General features: G+C 44.7%; 1 protein-coding gene across 1 annotated transcript in view; it reads left to right on the forward strand.

The window, feature by feature from the left end:
* The first annotated feature begins 4559 nt into the window (after nt 1-4559).
* Nucleotides 4560-17852, forward strand: part of SERINC2 (serine incorporator 2) — a 33795-nt gene continuing 20502 nt past the window's right edge. The window contains exon 1 of the mRNA XM_044667969.1: nt 4560-4632. Coding sequence (XP_044523904.1) covers nt 4594-4632 — 39 coding nt within the window. The 5' untranslated portion in view covers nt 4560-4593. The remainder of the gene's footprint in view (nt 4633-17852) is intronic.

Genomic DNA, 17852 nt, shown 5'->3' on the forward strand with positions numbered 1-17852 from the left:
GTGTGTGTGTATATATATATATATATATATATAAATGACATGTAATGAAAGGCAAACTCGGAGGGGAAGGCATTAGCAGCTGGGGTAATAAGGAAGGTCTCCTGCCAAAGGTATCATTTGAGTTGTCATACTAAGAGGTCAAGATGAGGAGGAAGAACATTAATAATAATAATAACAATAACATTTATATTGCGCTTACTAGGTGCCAGGCCCTGTTCTAAGTGCTTTACAATGATTATGACATTTGATTCTCATAACTCTCGGAGGCAGGGGCTATTCTGATCTCCTTTTACAGATGAAGAAACTGAGGTTAAATGACTTGCCCAAGGTCACACAGCTAGTAACTATGTAAGGCCAAATATGAGCACGAGTCTTCCTGACTCCAGCCCTAGCATTCTATGTATCCCAACACCACTTAGTGGTCAGAACATTTCAGGTATGAGGGGAAAGTTGGCTCAAAGGCATGGAAACAGGAGATGGACTATGTTGGGTGAGTTTGGTGTAAGCAGCCAAGCAGTAGGAATGCTAATCTAAGGAAAAGGTACATTCATATGGTGGCATCTTACAGTTCTCAGAGGGATTTCTTTTCAACAGAGGCTCAAGGATGGTTCTTCCACTTTACGCATAATAGAGAGAGTCATTGTCAGTGGGATTTAGAAGTCAATCACAGAAAGGTTGTTGTGCACTCAGTAAAGGGTTAATAGGGGGTGGTCACTGTTAACACATGGATACTTCACACCTCTGATGACTTGGGAGGAAAAGAAGGCCAGAGAAGGAAATGTTTTGACTATAGTCCTCCAACAGAGGGAAGCTAGATGATGAAGTGGATAAAGTCGGATATGGGTGGGTGGGTGTAGGGGACCCTGAAGTCAGAAAGATTTCAAAGAGTTCAAATCTGACCTCAGACACTATGTAGGTGACCCTGGCCAAGTCACTTAACCCTATTTGCCTCAGTTTTCTCACCTGGAAAAGGAAATGACAAACCACCCCAGGATGTTTGCCAAGAAAACCCCAAAATAGAGTCATGAAGAGTTAGACACAACTAAAAATGACTGAACAACACCACCCAATTGATAAATGGCAGAGCTGGGAATTGAACTCACCACTCTGGTGAAATACACCACCCTGATCAGTTGCCTTTTTTTTTTCTTTTTTTTTTAAACCTTACCTTCTGTGTATTGGTTCTAAGGCCAAAGAATGATAGGGGCCAGGCAATGGGGGTTAAGTGACTTGCCCAGGCTCACACGGCTAGGAAGTGTCTGAGATAAAATTTGAACCCAGGACCTCCCTACATTTTGGGGCTAGCTCTCAATCCCCTGAGCCACCTAGCTGCCCTCTTGCCATTTTAGGAGAAAGAAAAAAGATGGACCGTAAGTGTAAAGCTGGAAGGGACTTTGGAGGTCATTGAGTACAGTCAATAAACATTTATTAAGGGCGCTCCATCTGCCAGATACTGTGCTAAATGCTGGAGGTACAAAAAGAGACAAAAGTCAGCCCCTGCCCTCAAGAAGCTTCCAATCTAATTTATTTTATAAAGGAAGAAACTGGGGCTTAGAAAGGGGAAGTAACTTGTTCAAAGTTACATGTATAGCAAGGACACGGTTGCTCAATTAAGTAATACAACCAGTGCCTAACCCTTCTCCTTCACCTTCTCTCCATTACATCATGGCCAGTTGACTCTTAGGATCTCTCCTTTTAAGACTGAGTGTCTCCAGACCTTTCTGGATCCACTAAGAAATCTTGCACCCCTTTCTTGTGCTCTTGTCCCTATTACTGCCTCTGGCCCAGGTGCCCCACCTTTCATCGGAAATGCCTTGAGTTACTCTCCTTTTGATCTCCCTTTAGGTTGGATTCAAGAGTCTATTTAGTGTCTTCCTTATGGGCATCTTTTAAAATTATAATTATTAATATTAAAGATAATGATGATATGATAATTGGCATTTATATAATGCTTTACCTATATTATTTCCTCACAAAAATCTCGAGTGAGGTACTCAGCTATTATTATTATTGTTATTAGCAATAACAATAATAATAATAATAATATTCCCCTTTTACTTAGGAAGAAACACTCAGAGAGATTAAGTGATTTCCCTCTGACCCACAACTTTTTAGAAATAGAAGTATCATTTGAACCCAGGCCTCTTCTAATTTCATGGCTTTTCATTACCTCTTTTCTTCACCACTTAACTCTCAACTAACTCTTCTCCAAATGATACCCAGGTTCACCTGGTACAGCAGGCTTCCTGAAGCTCATAATACAACTTTAAACACAAGGTTAGGGTGGGTCACTGGTGAGCCCTATCCTTTCCTTCCATTCACTTTTCCCCCAACTCAGTTCACAACTTGAAAACCAGAATCATTTCCCAGAATACCCAGCACCACTACTATTCTTCTTGTAACAATGAAAACCTAAGTAAAATCTAACCATGAGTCAACCATGTCTAAAAATATATCCTCATTCCACTCTTGTATGTTCCTTCCTCTCTAGTTAGAGAAGGGAGGTATGTTTCTTCTTTTCTCTGAGACCAAAACAGTTCATTATAGTTAAACTGAGCTTGGCAGCATGATTTTATTTACATTATTATAGTTATGAATAATTACTATATTAACTTCTTGGCTCTGTGTCATTTCAAAATCTCTGAGTTCTGCATGCATGTCCCTCATTTCTTATGGTACACTAATATTCCATTATATTTATTTGCCATTATTCAGCCACTCTCCAATCAGTGGACACTGTTGCCAGCTTTTTTTGTTACTCTGAAGAGTGCTGCTATGAATATTATTAAATAAGGCTCTTCTTTTTGTCAGTGACCTCTTTGACATATCTGGTCAGTGGCAAGATGTCTAGGTCAAAGGATATGAACCATTAAGTGACTCCCTGACTGCCCCCTCCCCCACATTTCAAAATGATATCCTAAATGATTTGACAACATCACTGACAATGCCTTAACTGCCTGTCTTCCCACAGCCCCTCCAGCAATGGACTGGTTTCCATTCCTTATCATCTTTGCCAGTTTAAACTAGGAGTGAGGGTGCAGCTGGGTGACTCACTGGATTGGGAGCCAGGCAGTCCTAGGTTCAAATCTGACCTCAGACACTTCCTAGCTGTGTGACCCTGGGCAAGTCACTTGACCCCCATTGCCTAGTCCTTACCATTCTTCTGCCTTGGAACCAATACAGAGAACCTAGCCTCTGGCATTTACTTCCGGTGGTAGATGACTTCCCCTTTCTGGGGCTCAGTTTCCTCCTCTCCAAAATGAAGGGGTTGGATGAAAGGAACAGGAATGCCTTTCAAAACCTCTGGGGTGGAGTGGTAATAACCTCCTCCCTTCAGACTGCACTAGACGGTTGGCTTTCCATTCATTATCTCCTTAGCTTCTTGCTTCCTGGAGGGCAAACAAAAGCAAATATTATTATTAGCATTTTTACAGGTGAGGAAACCGAAGGCCAGAATGGGGAGGTGACTAGGCCACTGCCACACATCTATTTAGCGATGGGCTGGGCATTGAACCCAGGCTTTTCTGATTACCTGGCACCTGTGATATCCACCATCTCAACTGGCTTCCATTGCAGACGGAAGCTGCAAAGTTAGACGAGAGGAAAGACTATTTTTGTCTTTTGTCTTTGGAGGTGTGAGATGCTGGAAAGGGGGAGGTGAGGCAAATGGCATTCCACTTACCGCCCCCCACCCCTGTCCCCGCTCCCCAGCGGGCTGACCAAGGAGAGCATAAGAATCCAGGGGACGTGGGGGGCAGCGGGTCAAATCTGCGTGTCTCTCTTCCCTCTTCTCTCCGTTTCTCTGTCTTTCTCTTCCCCCGGCGAGCAGCACTGGGCACAGACCACAGAACGCCGGCGCCGGCTGGGGTCCTAGACGTTATTCTAGTCCAAAACCCTCTCATTTTACCGAAAGGAAATCTCGGGCCCGGAGAAGGAAAAGAGATTTGCTCTGGGGTCCCCCGGTCAGCCGTGGCAGAGCCTAGACTCCTAGTCTATTTCATGTCGTTTAAAAAAAAATTAAAAAATTAAAAATTAAAAAATTCCTTAAGCGCTGTGGATTTAAAGACCGAACCCAAAAACTTGGTCGGAGTCCTCAGGGAGTTTACTTTCCTCGGCCACAGCGGTTGCTCCCCGGGAGAAGAGGGGATAGATATGCAGATACATGTAGTTGAGTAGAGCGAGGTAGGGGAGGACGGAGTCCAAGGAGAAGAGACCAGACTAAGTGCTCTCGGGAAATGAAAAGGGAGGGACTACCCAGAACCAGCCAGACTACCTTTATAGTAGAGAGAGAATCCTCAAATTTCCCGCTCCTCCGGGCAATGACAGCAGCGTCAGGCACCGCCCGGAATTGGGGGAGGTCCTACCTTTGCCCAGGTGTACTCCAGAAAGCCCGGCTCCCGAGCGCCCCCGAGGCTTCGCCGGAATAGGCCGAGCGTGGGAGGGAGGCGGGGAAGGAGGACCAGGTAGGGCGGCGGGGGAAGGCGGGGCTCTTCGCGGAGCAGAGCCGCAGGCGGCGGCGCTGCGCACCGGGAGGGCGCAGACGGAGCGCACAGCTCGGAGTCGGCCGGCCAAGCTGAATTTGAAGCCGCCACCATGGGCGCCTGTCTGGGGGTTTGTTCCCTGCTCAGCTGTGTAAGTGACTCTCTTCTGTTCTTCCCCAGGCTCATCCCCAAACCAGGGCTCCTTTCGCTTCTGCCCAGTTCTTTTACTCTGTCCCCAGTAGCGGGGCTTTGCGCGAAAACCGCTTCCCTGTTGGGTGCTCCTCTTGCTCTCGAGTCCTTTCTTGGAGCCCCCCGACCCCTGCCGGCCTGGGTCCGGCTTCAAGCTCGCTCGGGCTCGGTTTCTTGTTTACCCTATGTGAGCTGGTGCCCTGATCAGCTGGCAGCGGCTTCTCGTGTTACCGGGTGAAGATAGTGCGCTTGCTGCTGTGGGGTGGGGTGAGGCCTCGAATGGCAGGGGGAGAGAGAGTTCTCTCCCCGCCGGGCCCCCTACACCCAGCTATTTGAGTTGAGGGGTGAGAGATGGGACAGAGACTGGGGGAGGGGTGACTGGTTCTCGAGTTACTGAACCAAGAGGTTGTTTTCTTCTTCGACAGCGCTAAGGTGTGATTTGGCCGTTGGGACTGGTCTGGTTGTGAGGATTGGGGATGGTTCAGGAGGTGGAGAGTCCCAGAGTGGGATTGGGAGTGGTCTGGGAGGAGGGGGATCGGGGAGTGAGATTCAGGGTGGTCTGGGAGGAGCGGGGTCCAGGAGTAAAATTGGGGGTGGTCTGGGAGGAGGGCCTTTGGTCAAGATGAAAGATTAACTTGTTATTCATAGAAAGTCAGAACTGGGAGGGAATGTAGAGTCTGGAGGCCACCTCCCAGCTTCTTTTACCCGAGAATAAAATGTTGGGGGCGGGTGGGTGGCGCTCTGGGAGCGGTGTTAGGGATGATCCTAGAGTAGAGTTGGGAGTATTAAATTTCCCGTGGGATGTCGAAACTGAGGTGGGGGGCGTGGGGGGTTACATCTGGAGCCCCAGAGCTGGGCTGTTTTAGTTAAGCCTGATAATTTATCCATGCCTCGGTTTCTTCCTCTGTAAAACGAGGGTGTCTCCTTCTTTGATCTAAATCTCTGTCTTGTGCTTTGGTGAGGCAAGGCTAGAGCCTCCCCCAGAACAAACCACCTAGCCTGTCAAATCCCACTCTGTTCCCCACCTCCCGGTGTCTGGTCAGTGGGCCACTTTTCCCTCTTGGACCATTCTCCTCAGCCTCACTGCATGGTGGGGGAGGAGGGCTGTAGAGACCAGATTAAGGCCTAGAGGAAACCTGGTCCCTCTGCTGTTGGGCTGAGAAGCCAGACACCGAGGCTGGTGGCCCAGACTGAGGGATTCTGTGGATTTGCAAGACAGTCCTTCAGCCTAGGTGCTTGGGATGGGGGTTGGGCTTGGAAGGACCTGTTGCTATTGTATTAGGGCCAATTCTTTCCGGAGGGGAGGGGAGGGGAGGGAGGAGAGGGACAACGTTGGGGCCCAATTTCAAGAAAGTTCCATCATGCCCAGAAATGGGGGGCTCAGTTTGTGGAAAGCCGAGGAGGACCATTCATTCAGACCCAGCCAGGGTAGACTTTGGCTCCAAGCCAAGCGTCTTGGAAAATGTGTCTGGGAAAAAAGCAGCCCCTGCACTCTGGCTTTTAGTTAGAGTGAAATAAATCCCCCTCTTGTTAGCCCCAGGCCCAGAGGGCAAGGCTGTTCCTGAGTTTCTTCCCCTTCCCAGCCGGGCCTCATTAAGTCTTTCTGGAGTTTATTCTTTGCAAGTCCAGCCCACCCTTTCCTCTCCACAAAGAAGAGGGGCTCTGAGTGTTCTCGTTGAATGGAGTTGGGGGATGGAATTTTCCCTCTTTCTTTCCCTGCTCAGCCCCATCCCCTCTGTCCCATAGTTGTGGGGGGAGGAGTCAGGCTCCCCAGCTACTTGGCCATTTTCTGGGGGTTGTGGGAAGGCTGATCCCTGACTGGCCTGGGTGTGTAAAACCTTTGTTTTTTGGGGTGGGAGAGACTACCAGGAAATAATTGTTAGTGGTAGTAGTATAGGGGGGATGGGGTTGTGTATATGTGTATGGAAAAATCTGATGAATCATGGAGGGCTGGCCCAGAAAAGCTAGTGCTGATCAGCCCAGGCGAGGAGAACTATTTCCTGGATAGAGTCTTGTAAAATCATGAGGTAGGATTTTGCCCTTTTTCACCTCCTCTCCAGAATTCTCAGGCCAGAGGCACAGATCTCTGAGGAGTGGAATCAGCTAGTCCTCACACTCAGCTTTCTATCTCCTAACTCCCATGATGCCTCAGGCTGGCACCCCCCACGCCTGGAATTCACTCTCTCCTTAATCCAGTCTCAGAAAAAGTGACTGCCTTCCTGATCATCCCAGCTGCTGTGCCACCCACTCCTTCCTGAATTCTCTTGGATTTATTCTGAACACACTCATGTGTCCCTGTTGTCTCCCCTCTGGAGACTGTAAGCTCTTTGAGGACAGGGGTGGACACTTTGGAGTTTGTGTCTCCCAGGACAGCATTGGTTCCTGTGTCTGGCACAGAGCTGGAAATGATGACAGCCATCTTGACTTTTTTAAGCTCACTCTCCTTCAGCTCCTCTTTGGGAACCTGCTGTTCAGACCATTATGGAAAAGCCTTAGGCAGCACTAGCTGAGCTGAGCTGAGCTGGCTCCTCCTTGGAGTCATCGGAGGGACCTTCTCTTGGGCTTTGGCTTTCCCCTGATTTTCTAAACCTTTCTGATCTTATCCCTAGCCTCTCCACCTTCCTGGTTTTAGATTTCCAGAACCCGTTCCCAGAGCTCTGGAGATCTGCCACTCCCTTTCCTAACTACCTTATCCCTAGTTATGCCACCTACACCCAAGCTGGAGGCCTGGAATCTTTTTTTGAACCACCCAGCCCATCCTCCAGATTTCTACCTTGGCTGTACAGGTTTATTGACCAAGGAAGAGATAATTTACAAATTTAAAAGGAATAGTATGAGAATAAGTTGGCATAAAGGGAAAATGCCCTATTTATGAAGTGACTAGATGGCTCAGGGGATAGAGTGCTGGATTTGGAGTCAGGAAGACCTGGGTTAAAATCCTGCCTGAGACAGTTATAATTGTGTGATCCTGGACAAGTCACAACTTCTTTCTGCCTCAGTTTCCTCATCTATAAAATGACTACATAATAAATCGTCCCTACCTCCCATGGTTTTAGTTAGGTAATATTTGTAAAGCACTTTTACAGCCTTGATACATAATATGAATGCTGCTGCTACTGTTGTTTGCTCTGCTCCAGGAACTACTTAGAAGTGCTGAGAATACAGAGACAAAAGTGAAAATCTCTGTCCCCAAGGAGTTTATATTCTGAAGATGAAGGGAAGAGATTATAGTATATGGATAGACACTAACAAGCTATTTACAGATGAGATACAAGATAATTTTGATTGGTAGGCTGGGTACTAGTAGCTATGGAAGTACCAGGAAAGGCCTCCTACTGGAGGTGTTTGGCATTTGAACTGAGTTGAGTCTTGGAGCATAGAGAAGATTAGGTGGCCCAGTGGATGGAGTGCAGGCCTGAAGTCAGAAAGACTCTTATCTTCAAAAAGAGTTTAAAAAAAAGAGTTCAAATCTAACCTCAGACACTAGCTGTGTGATCCTAGGTAAGTCACTTAACCCTGTTTGCATCAGGATTGTAAATGAGTTGGAAAAAGACATGGCAAACCACTCCATCATTTTTGCCACGAAAACCCCAAATGGAGTCACAAAGAGTCAACAGCAAGGCCTAGGAGCCTACCCTGGCTGTGGGTCAAGGGGAAAGAGAAGAGCCAGCCAGTTTGAACTTCAGCTTTCACTCCATCCTGAGCGCTGGCCATCATAGGTCTCTCTAGAGCAGAACCTTTGTGAGTTGCTGGAGAGAATGGTGACTTTCCAAGAAAGTTTAGTCTTCATTGTTATGGTTTTTCTGCCACTTTCTTAAATCTAGACAATAATAAGTCAACCCCTGATTTGTAGCATTTTCTGATTTCTGAGGAATAATTGTTCCCCTGAACATTTAAGAGTTTACTCACCATTAGGAGCTGGCTTCCAGCACCCCAGGATACCCCTACCTTGATTTGAGGGCTCAGAGTGCTAGGTCAAACTCATGCATACATTCTGGAACCCATGGTTTCTCATAACTATTTTGAAGATTGTATGGGCCCTTAAATGTTCTCCCTGCATGCCTATCACTGTTTCTCTTAATTTCCCCTCCTAAAGGGAAAGATGAGACAAATCGCATGGATAGAGGAACATGTCTAGCCTTTCTATCTCTTCAAAAATAAAAAATGTGACACCACTCAGAAAAGACCAAATGACCAACCCAGAATGAAGGATGGGCTAAATCGAATAAGATGAAATTTAATAGAGATAAATGTAAAAAGTCTGTATTTGACTTAAAAAACAAATCCCTTGCACAAATATAAGGTTGGGGAAAGTATGGCTAAACACATTATGGAAAGGGACTCTATGATTTTCTTAGTAACAGTACAGTTGAGGAAAAGGCCTAACTGCTGCCCGGAATCCTGCTGTTAGAAGGAAGGTGGTGCTCTGTCTTGTCCCCTTTTCAGAATACATAGACTGTTTTGTTCAGTTGTGGGAACCATACTTTGTTTTTTTTGTTTTTCTTTCTAAATTTTATTTTTTTACTTTAATAACAAATTTCCACCTAAGTTTTCTGAAATTGATCCAATTTGTCTCCTTCCCTTCTTCCCTCCCCCCCTCCAGGAGCTGGCAAGCAATTCAGTCTGGGTTATACATGCATTAATCATGCAAAACACAATTCTATATTATTCATTTTTGTAAGTGAGTAATCTTGTAAAACCAAATTGCATTCCTACCCCCACAGTTCTTTCTCTGGAGGTGGATAGCATTTTTTCAGAAGTCCCTCAGAATTGTCCTGGATCATTGTATTGCTGTTAGTAGCTAAGTCTATCACATTTAATCATTCCACCATATTGATGTTCCTGTGTACAATGTTTTCCTGGTTCTGCTTATTTCACTCTGCATCAGTTCATGTAGGTCTTTCCAGCTCTTTCTGAAATCATCCTGCATTCCTTACAGCATAATAGTATTCTATCACCGCCATATACCACAATTTGTTCAGCCATTCCCCAATTGGGGGGCATCCTTTTAGTTTCCAATTCTTTGCCACCACAAAAAGAGCAGCTAGAACTTTTTTTTGAACAAGCAAGATATTTTGCCTTTCCCATTTGGGAGCCATACTTGGAATGGACATTGAGGGGGACAGTTAGGTGGCTCAATGGATTGAGAGACAGGAGGTCCTGGGTTCAAATTTGGTCTCTGACAATTCCTAGCTGTATGACCCTGGACAAGTCACTTAATCCCCATTGCCCAAGTAAGATGAGAGGGGGGGAGGAAGGGAGGGAGGGAAGAGAAAGAAGGAAGGAAGGAGAGAAAGAGAGAGAGAGAGAGAGAGAGAGAGAGAGAGAGAAGAGAAGAGAAGAGAAGAGAAGAGAAGAGAAGAGAAGAGAAGAGAAGAGAAGAGAAGAGAAGAGAAGAGAAGAGAAGAGAAGAGAGGGGAGAGGAGAGAGGGGAGAGGAGAGAGGGGAGAGGAGAGAGGAGAGAGACAGACTCAGACTCAGTAATGTTCTATAAGGATTAGTTGAAGTCATTGCCCTTATTTATCTTGGAGAAGAGAAAGTTCTAGATGGGGGTAGGGTAGGGAAAAGGAGCTAACTGTCCTCTATTTGAAGACCTCTCAGTTGGAGGAGGGATTAGAATTGTTTTTCTTGGCCTTGCAGGGCAGAACTTGTAAGGAGGAAGACTTCAGCTCAACATATGGAAAAACTCCGTAACAAGAATGGTTCCAAAGGTAGCAAGCTTGGGACATAGTTCCCCTTGTCAGGAATATGGTGTCGAGGGACGGGGATGGGATTCGAGGTCAAGTATGAGTTCAAATAATGACCTCTTAGGTCCCATCCAACTTTCAGAGACAGAATTTCAGGAATAAAAGAGGGAGAAAGGAAGTGATGGAGTTGCTCTGACTGCTTTGGAATCAGATCACGAATCTACCATTTATCCAAGGAGATTGTGGAAATAACATTGAATATGAATTCTATCTCTGCCTCTTGCCAGTCATATAGCCTAGCACTTCTCATATGTTTTGGTCTCAGGCCCTGTTTATACTCTTAAAAGTTATTGAGCAGGGGGCAGCTGGGTAGCTCAGTGGATTGAGAGTCAGGCCTAGAGACAGGAGGTCCTGGGTTCAAATCTGGCCTCAGATACTTCCCAGCTATGTGACCCTGGGCAAGTCACTTGACCCCCATTGCCTACCCTTACTACTCTTCCACTTAGGAACCAAATACACAGTACTGACTCCAAGACGGAAGGTAAGGGTTTAAAAAAATAATAATAAAAATTAAAAAAAAAAAAGTTATTGAGCACTCTACCCAAGAGGTTGTTTTTTTAATCTAATAACATCTACTATCTTAGAAATTCAAACTGATAAAACTTCAAACCATTTAAAAAAATAATAAACCCAAGAACATGTCAATATATAAATAATAATAAACCCATTAACATGTTAACATATATAACTTTTATTTTTTTTTTAATTCGTGCTTTCTGCCCTAGTAAGACAAAAGGGCAAGGGCTAGGCAAACAGATGCAAGTGACTTGCCCAGGGTCATGCTGCTAGAAAGTGACTGAGGCCAGAATTGAACCCAGATTCTCTCAACCGCAGGCCTGGCACTCTTCTATTGCTCCACTTAGCTGTCTTGTTGTAGAAAAAACACACCCTAGTTTGTAGCATGGTCTTACCCCAAGAATGGGAGGCTGCAAACTGTTCAATCCAGAAACATGAAAGAATTTTATTTAAGGAAGAGATTTCTAAGATAGTATAATGGCCATGACTGGCCAAATGGCCTAGAGGCTAGCAGTGTTGCCTCAGGGCTGGTAGAATAACTTAATAACTGATGGATGAGCCTTGGGGCTGATAGAGTAACTGCAGGTATGGATCAAGGTTTGCCTATTTGTTGAGGGTCTGGGGGCTTGCCACCGCCCAGTCCAGGAAAATCTCCCTTTTCTCAGAATAGCCCCACCTGGGTATTATGGGGCTTTACTGGCTGAAAATCTGGAGAGTGGGCATGGAGGAGGTGGGTCCAAATCCAGTTAGAGGTGTGGTTTGGGGTCTGGCACATCCTTGGTGATCCTGAGGACCCTCATAAGGAGCGTGGGCAGGACTGCCAGAGCCCTTAGGGTGCTTGTCCCACCATCACCCCAGCTGTCGTCCTGTGTCATTGTGGGAGAGGCATCCCTGCCCTTCTGGAATGCCGTCATCAAAGATGGGAACACAGGGAGGAGAGAGTACAGCAAGTGACCACTCTGGGTGATTAATAATGCCTAACAGTTCAGAACTCTAAAGTAAATACAGAATCATGCAATCAATCCATAATTCAAAGAGGCACAAAGCTGGTGTGTAGAACAGAACCAGTACAGATGATTAACAATACAGAATGGTTCACTGATGAATAATACACATTTTGTGATTTAGGCTTAACTTGTGAGAAATACAAGATTTCAGAACCCAGGGGGCCCCCCTTCTGTCACTGCCCATTGCCCACCTCTATCACCCCCAAACATGTTTTAAACCCTTCCTTCCCTTCTGTCTTAGAATTGATGCTAGGGATTGGTTCTGAGGCAGAAGAGGAGTAAGAACTAGGCAAAAGGGGTTAAATGACTTGGCCAGAGTCACGTAGCTAGGAGGTCCACCTGGCTGCACCACCTTATATAACTTATAAGTGAAAATAACTACTTTCCAAAACAAAACAAAATTTAATGAGAAGAGTGATATTGCTTTGCATGTTTTTGCAAATCTCTTTGATGCCTGGCTCAGTAGGGGACAACAGGATTCTTATACTTCTGTATTCAGTTTGTTGAGGTATATTATTTTGATTAAAGTCAGAAGAAGGGGCAGCTGGGTGGCTTAGTGGATTGAGAGCCAGGCCTAGAGATGGGAGGCCCTGGGTTCAAATCTGGTCTCAGATACTTCCAAGCTGTGTAACCCTGGGCAAGTCACTTGACCCCCATCACCTAGCCCTTACCACTCTTCTGTCTTAGAACCAATACACAGTATTGATTCTAAAATGGAAGGTAAGGGTTTTAAAAATAAAACAATAATAATAATAACAACAATAATAAAGTCAGAAGAAAAATCTAGACTCATAGATATATCATGGGAAAAGAATGATAATGGGCAAATAATGGCTTGATATTATGAAAATATTTACAATCTTGTATAGAACCCCAAAGAAGACCCTCAAGAGTGGATAGATCACATTTTGGGAACCCCTGAAATAGTTTAGAAATCATAGATCTAGAGTTGAGTGAGGCATTAAAGGCCATCCTATCCAATTTCCTCATTTTACAAAGAAAGAAACTGAGTCACACAGGAAGTAAATGTCAGAACTAGATTCTGAATCCAGGTTCTTGGTCTCCAAAGGTGACCATTTCTTCATCTCTTCCATGATGCTTCCCCATTGTGACCTTGGGCAAGTATCTTCACATTACTGAACTTTCCCTATCTGTAAAATGGGAATAATCTCAGCCTACCTTTGTCACAAGGTAATTGTGGGGATCAAATGAGATTGTGTGTATAAGGTGTTCAGTAACAGCATAGTGCTGTATAAATGTGACGGGTGGGTGACACTAAATATTATTTTGGTAAGGCCAGGCTTGCTGGGGGTTGGACTTTGCAGATCGTGAGAACCCGAGCACTCAAGTCTGCTCTTCCTGTCTCTAAGGCTTCTGGCTCTTTTCCATTCCCTAATGTCCAGTGGTTCCGGGACAAGGTTCTCAGCTCAGAATAAGAGTCACACCCATATTATCTCTTAATGAAACATTTATTAAGCACCTATTTATTATTATTTAACCTTAGTTCCAGACTGGAACTAAGAACTGGCCTTACAAAAAGGGGCAAAAGACAAGTCCTTGTCCTCAAGGAGGTCACCAGCTAATGGGGGAGACAACATGCAAAACAAGTTACAGATGGGATAATTAGTAAATAATTAACAGAGGGAAGGCCCTGGAACTGAGCGATCAGGTGGGCAAAACTGAACTTTGATTAGAATCCATCCTCAGTGGAAATAGGTTTTGCATGACTTCATATGTATAATGGATATCATATTTCTTTGCCCTCACACTGGGAGGAGGAGGAGTGGAAGAAAGAGAATTTGGAACAGAAAGTAAATGTGTTTAAACCATAAATTAAATATTTTTTAAAAAGGAAATCCATTCTCTCTACAGTGTGCCCAAATGATCATCCAGAATTTTCTTGAGAACCTCTTATTAAGGGGAAACCACGACTTTGTGTGGCAACCCATGCCCCTTGGAGATCTTCTTTGTAGTTTGGGGAGTTTTCCCTGATTATCGAGCGTAAATTTCTGTCTCTGTATTTAACAACCCCAAACTGCACAGGTCCAATACTCCTTCCGTGTGACGGCATTCTACATAGGTAAAGATAGCTGTTAGGCTCCCCTTCTCTTCTCTAGTTTAAACATATCCAGTTATTTGAACTCAGTCTCCCTAGACATCATCTAAAGGCCCAGAAATTGAGATTAGATAGCATGAATATGTAGTACATCCAGTCTGGTAGGCTGTGTTGCCTCCAGCAACGTTCTTTGGTCTCCTGTAATCTCTAGTCCCTTCAGCTCATCCGTTTCCTAGGCAGAACACTCCTTTTTGGTCTTCCCTTTGCTCTTCTCAGTTTTGACAGTATAAATTAGGCAATTCAACAAGATGCTGTTCCCTTGCCCCCTGGTCCTCTCACCATCCATGATTTGCCAAGCCCCAACCTTGGGTTACTCCCACCATCTACCCACTAAGTTCCTGCTTTTGAGCTGCTGGATGGCAATGGAATGCACCAACGGGGTCCACTATATATTTATGTGTCAAGTCCAGAAGCTAGAGCTTCAGTCATTTTCAGTTGTCTGACTTTTTGTGGCCCTATTTGGGATTTTCTTAGCAAAGATACTGAGTGGTTTGCCATTTTCCGTTTCCAACTCATTTTACAGAAGAGGAAATTGAGGCAAATAAGATTAGGTGACTTGCCCAAGATCACATAGCTAGTGTCTGAGGCTGAATTTGAATTCAGGTCTTCCTGAATCAGTGCTCAATGTTTTAGCTACTTCAGCATCTTGTTACTTAGCAATCCTCTTTTCCTTCCTTTAAAATTCTCAATCAGACTCTCCATAGCAGTGATTCTAAGTCTTCTCTGCCATATCCCCCAACATCCTGCCCTCTGTTTCCTTTCTCAGCTGAGGATCTTGCTTCCTATTTTATTTTCTTGGAATATCGAGGCCATCCATCATCTCTCTTACTCTTTAACTCAAAACCCTTCTATGTGGTCCCTCATGGTCTCTTCCTGGGCTCCAGGCTGATGAAGAATTGACTGCTCCATTTGTCAAGGCCAGCCCATCTCTTAGGACCCTTTCTCTCATCCCCTTCTATCTGTTCAGCCAGAAAAGGGAATAGAAGGGGGAGAGTTCTAACACCTGGAGAGCTTTGCAGAGGAAGGGACAGCCAAGCCTTGAAGGAAGAGAAAGATTCTAGTGGTAGAAATGAAAAGGGATTTCATCTTGGGTATAGAGGACAGCTTATATAAATGTGTGGAGGTAGGAAATGGAATACCAGGTTGTGGGAACAACTTTAGTATCCTTTTGGCTGGAACTCAGGGAGTAGAAAAGTAAAAACGTGAGATAAGTTTGGAAAGGTAAATTGGATTGTGGAAAGCCTTAACTGACCATCTAAGGAATTTGTATTTTATCTTAGAGGCAATGGGGGAGCTCCTGGAGGCTAGTTCTAGTCCCAGCTTGCCTCCTAATTTGCTTTGTGATCATGAGTGAGTTACTTCTATTCCCTGGACCTCAATTTCCCTGTTTGTAAAATGACTATAAAATTGGGCAGCTATGTGATGCAGTGATTAGAGTGCCAGGCCTGGAATCAGGAAGACCTGAGTTCAAATGTGGCCTCAGACACTTACTAGCTGAATGACGGGCAAGTTATTTAACCCTATTTGCCTCAGTTTCTTCATCTGTAAAATGAGCTGGAGAAGGAAATGGCAAACCACTCCAGTATCTTTGCCAAGAAAACCCCAAATGGGATCATGAAGAATCTGACATGACTAAAACAACTGAAAAACAACAAAAAAGGGCATATTGAACTAGAATGCTTATCCTTATCTTGTATATTAAATAGAGTCTCTACATTATAAAGAAACAGGAAATGATCTCTACAAGAAGTCTCTTCCAGCTCTGACATTTTAGGAGATTATTGTTTCAGACTGCATGGGTTCATTAATAAATTTGTAATAGAACTTGGCAGGCAGATAGTGTGGTGAAAGGTGGTCTTAGAGTCCGAAAACCCAGGTTCAATTCCTTCCTCTGATAGGAAAATCACTGCCCAGGACTCGAGGCAACTATGTTGTTATTGTTCCGGTCATTTCAGTCATGCCCCAGCTCTTCATGATCCCAACTGAGATTGTCTTGGCAAAGATACTGGAGTAGTTTGCCATTTCCTTCTCCAGCTCATTTGACAGATGAGGAAACTGAGGCAGACAGGGTTATGTGACTTGCCTAGGGTCACAGAACTAGTGTTTGAGACTAGATTTGAACTCAGGTCTTCCAAATGCCAGACCCTGGGCTCTGTCTACCATGCTACTTAGCTGTATATTAACCTAGAAAACCACAAGTTAGCATTCTTTATATTCTGTTATATTTTTATTTATTTTGTTCCATATTTCATAATTACATTGTGATCTGGTGCAGGCCACTGAGTGGCTATGTTGGCACTTCTGCCCCACATGGATGACATTATAGGTCTCTTCTGAAAAATAAATATAGAAAAAAAAACCTGCAGGAATTTGAGAAATAGGCCCATAGGGACCAGGGAAAGGAAAGCAGACACTTCTTAGAGGAAAGAAAAGGTCATTTGTCTTTCTCTCACTTGTGACCAGGCAGAGCAGGCCTGAGCAGGCGTCACCTGCCAGCCTCAGTGAGAAGGCATTTCTGGGCCAAAGATAACTGTGACTGGACCTCCTTCCCTGAATCTGTGCCTAAGCCAGGCCCTTCCCTTTCTGGGAAGCTGAGCACTCTGGTGGCCTTGTCTTGGCGTTGCTGAGGGTCTGGTTTAGTGCCTCTGAACGAATGCTGGTGTGGAAGGAATACTGGATTCAGGAATGAGGAGACAGGATCCCTCTCCAACTCCCTAGGTGACTTTGGGCTTGGAATCTCACTTGGAAAGAAACCGAGAGATCCAGCCCTTTCTTGATTTATGGAAGCCTTCTATTTTTAGATACCAGTCATCTCTAAAATCATCCTTCTTCTGATCCTAGTGGCAGCTGGGTGGCACAGGACATAGAATGTTAGACTTGGAGTTGGGAAGAACTGATTTCAAAATCCTGCCTCAGATACTTACCAGCTATGTGAGCCTGAACAAGTCACTTAAAAAAACAAACACACAACTCCCAGACTCAGTTTCCTGATCTGTAAAATAGATATAATCATAGCATCTTATGTGAGGCTCAAGTACTTTGCAAGCCTTAAAATGCTATTTAAGTGATCACTATTATTATTGTTAATAAAGACACCTAATAATGTGATTTCCTCTGACAGTGTATGCACCATTCTGCTTCAGGAGTTCCCACCTCTTTGCCATGATAGGAAAGAGACATTTTGTGATCTGTTCTCGGAATCTGACCTTGATTTTTCAGTGGCTCAGAGTATGGCTTCCTTTTCTCCCCCCTCCATTTACAACACTAGTTATTTTATCTGTTTGTGTTACTCTGGTTCAGTCATTTCCTGCACCAACCTTTCTTTCTCCCCCTACCTCCCAGTATGGACATTTTCCTGGTTTCCCAATCAGTCTGCCTGTTGTTCTTCAGCCCTCCTTGACTCCCCCTTTCCCTCCAGAATAGAGTAGCTCCTATCTACAACTCTGTCCTTGGTCCTGGCTTTCTTTCCTCTCCCAGGGAGGGTGATAGAGCCCTGGACCTGGAGTCAGTAAGACCTGATTTCAAATCCAGCCTCTTATGCTTACTAGCTTTGTGACCCTGGGCCTCTGTGTGCCTCAGTTTCCTTATCTGTAAAGAGAAGGGTGATAATAATAGCACCTACCTTGCAGGGTTGTTATAACGATCAAATGAGATATTTGTAGAAAGAGCTTAGCATGTTTGCCTGACACATCTTAGGGGCTTTATAAATGCTTATTCCCCCCTTTTTTCCCTACAGTCCCTTCCTTAGTTATCTCATCTATTCCTAGTTTATTACATGTAGATACCTCTCAAATCT

Source organism: Gracilinanus agilis, chromosome 3 (genome assembly GCF_016433145.1).
Source record: "Gracilinanus agilis isolate LMUSP501 chromosome 3, AgileGrace, whole genome shotgun sequence".
Classification (NCBI taxonomy): domain Eukaryota; kingdom Metazoa; phylum Chordata; class Mammalia; order Didelphimorphia; family Didelphidae; genus Gracilinanus; species Gracilinanus agilis.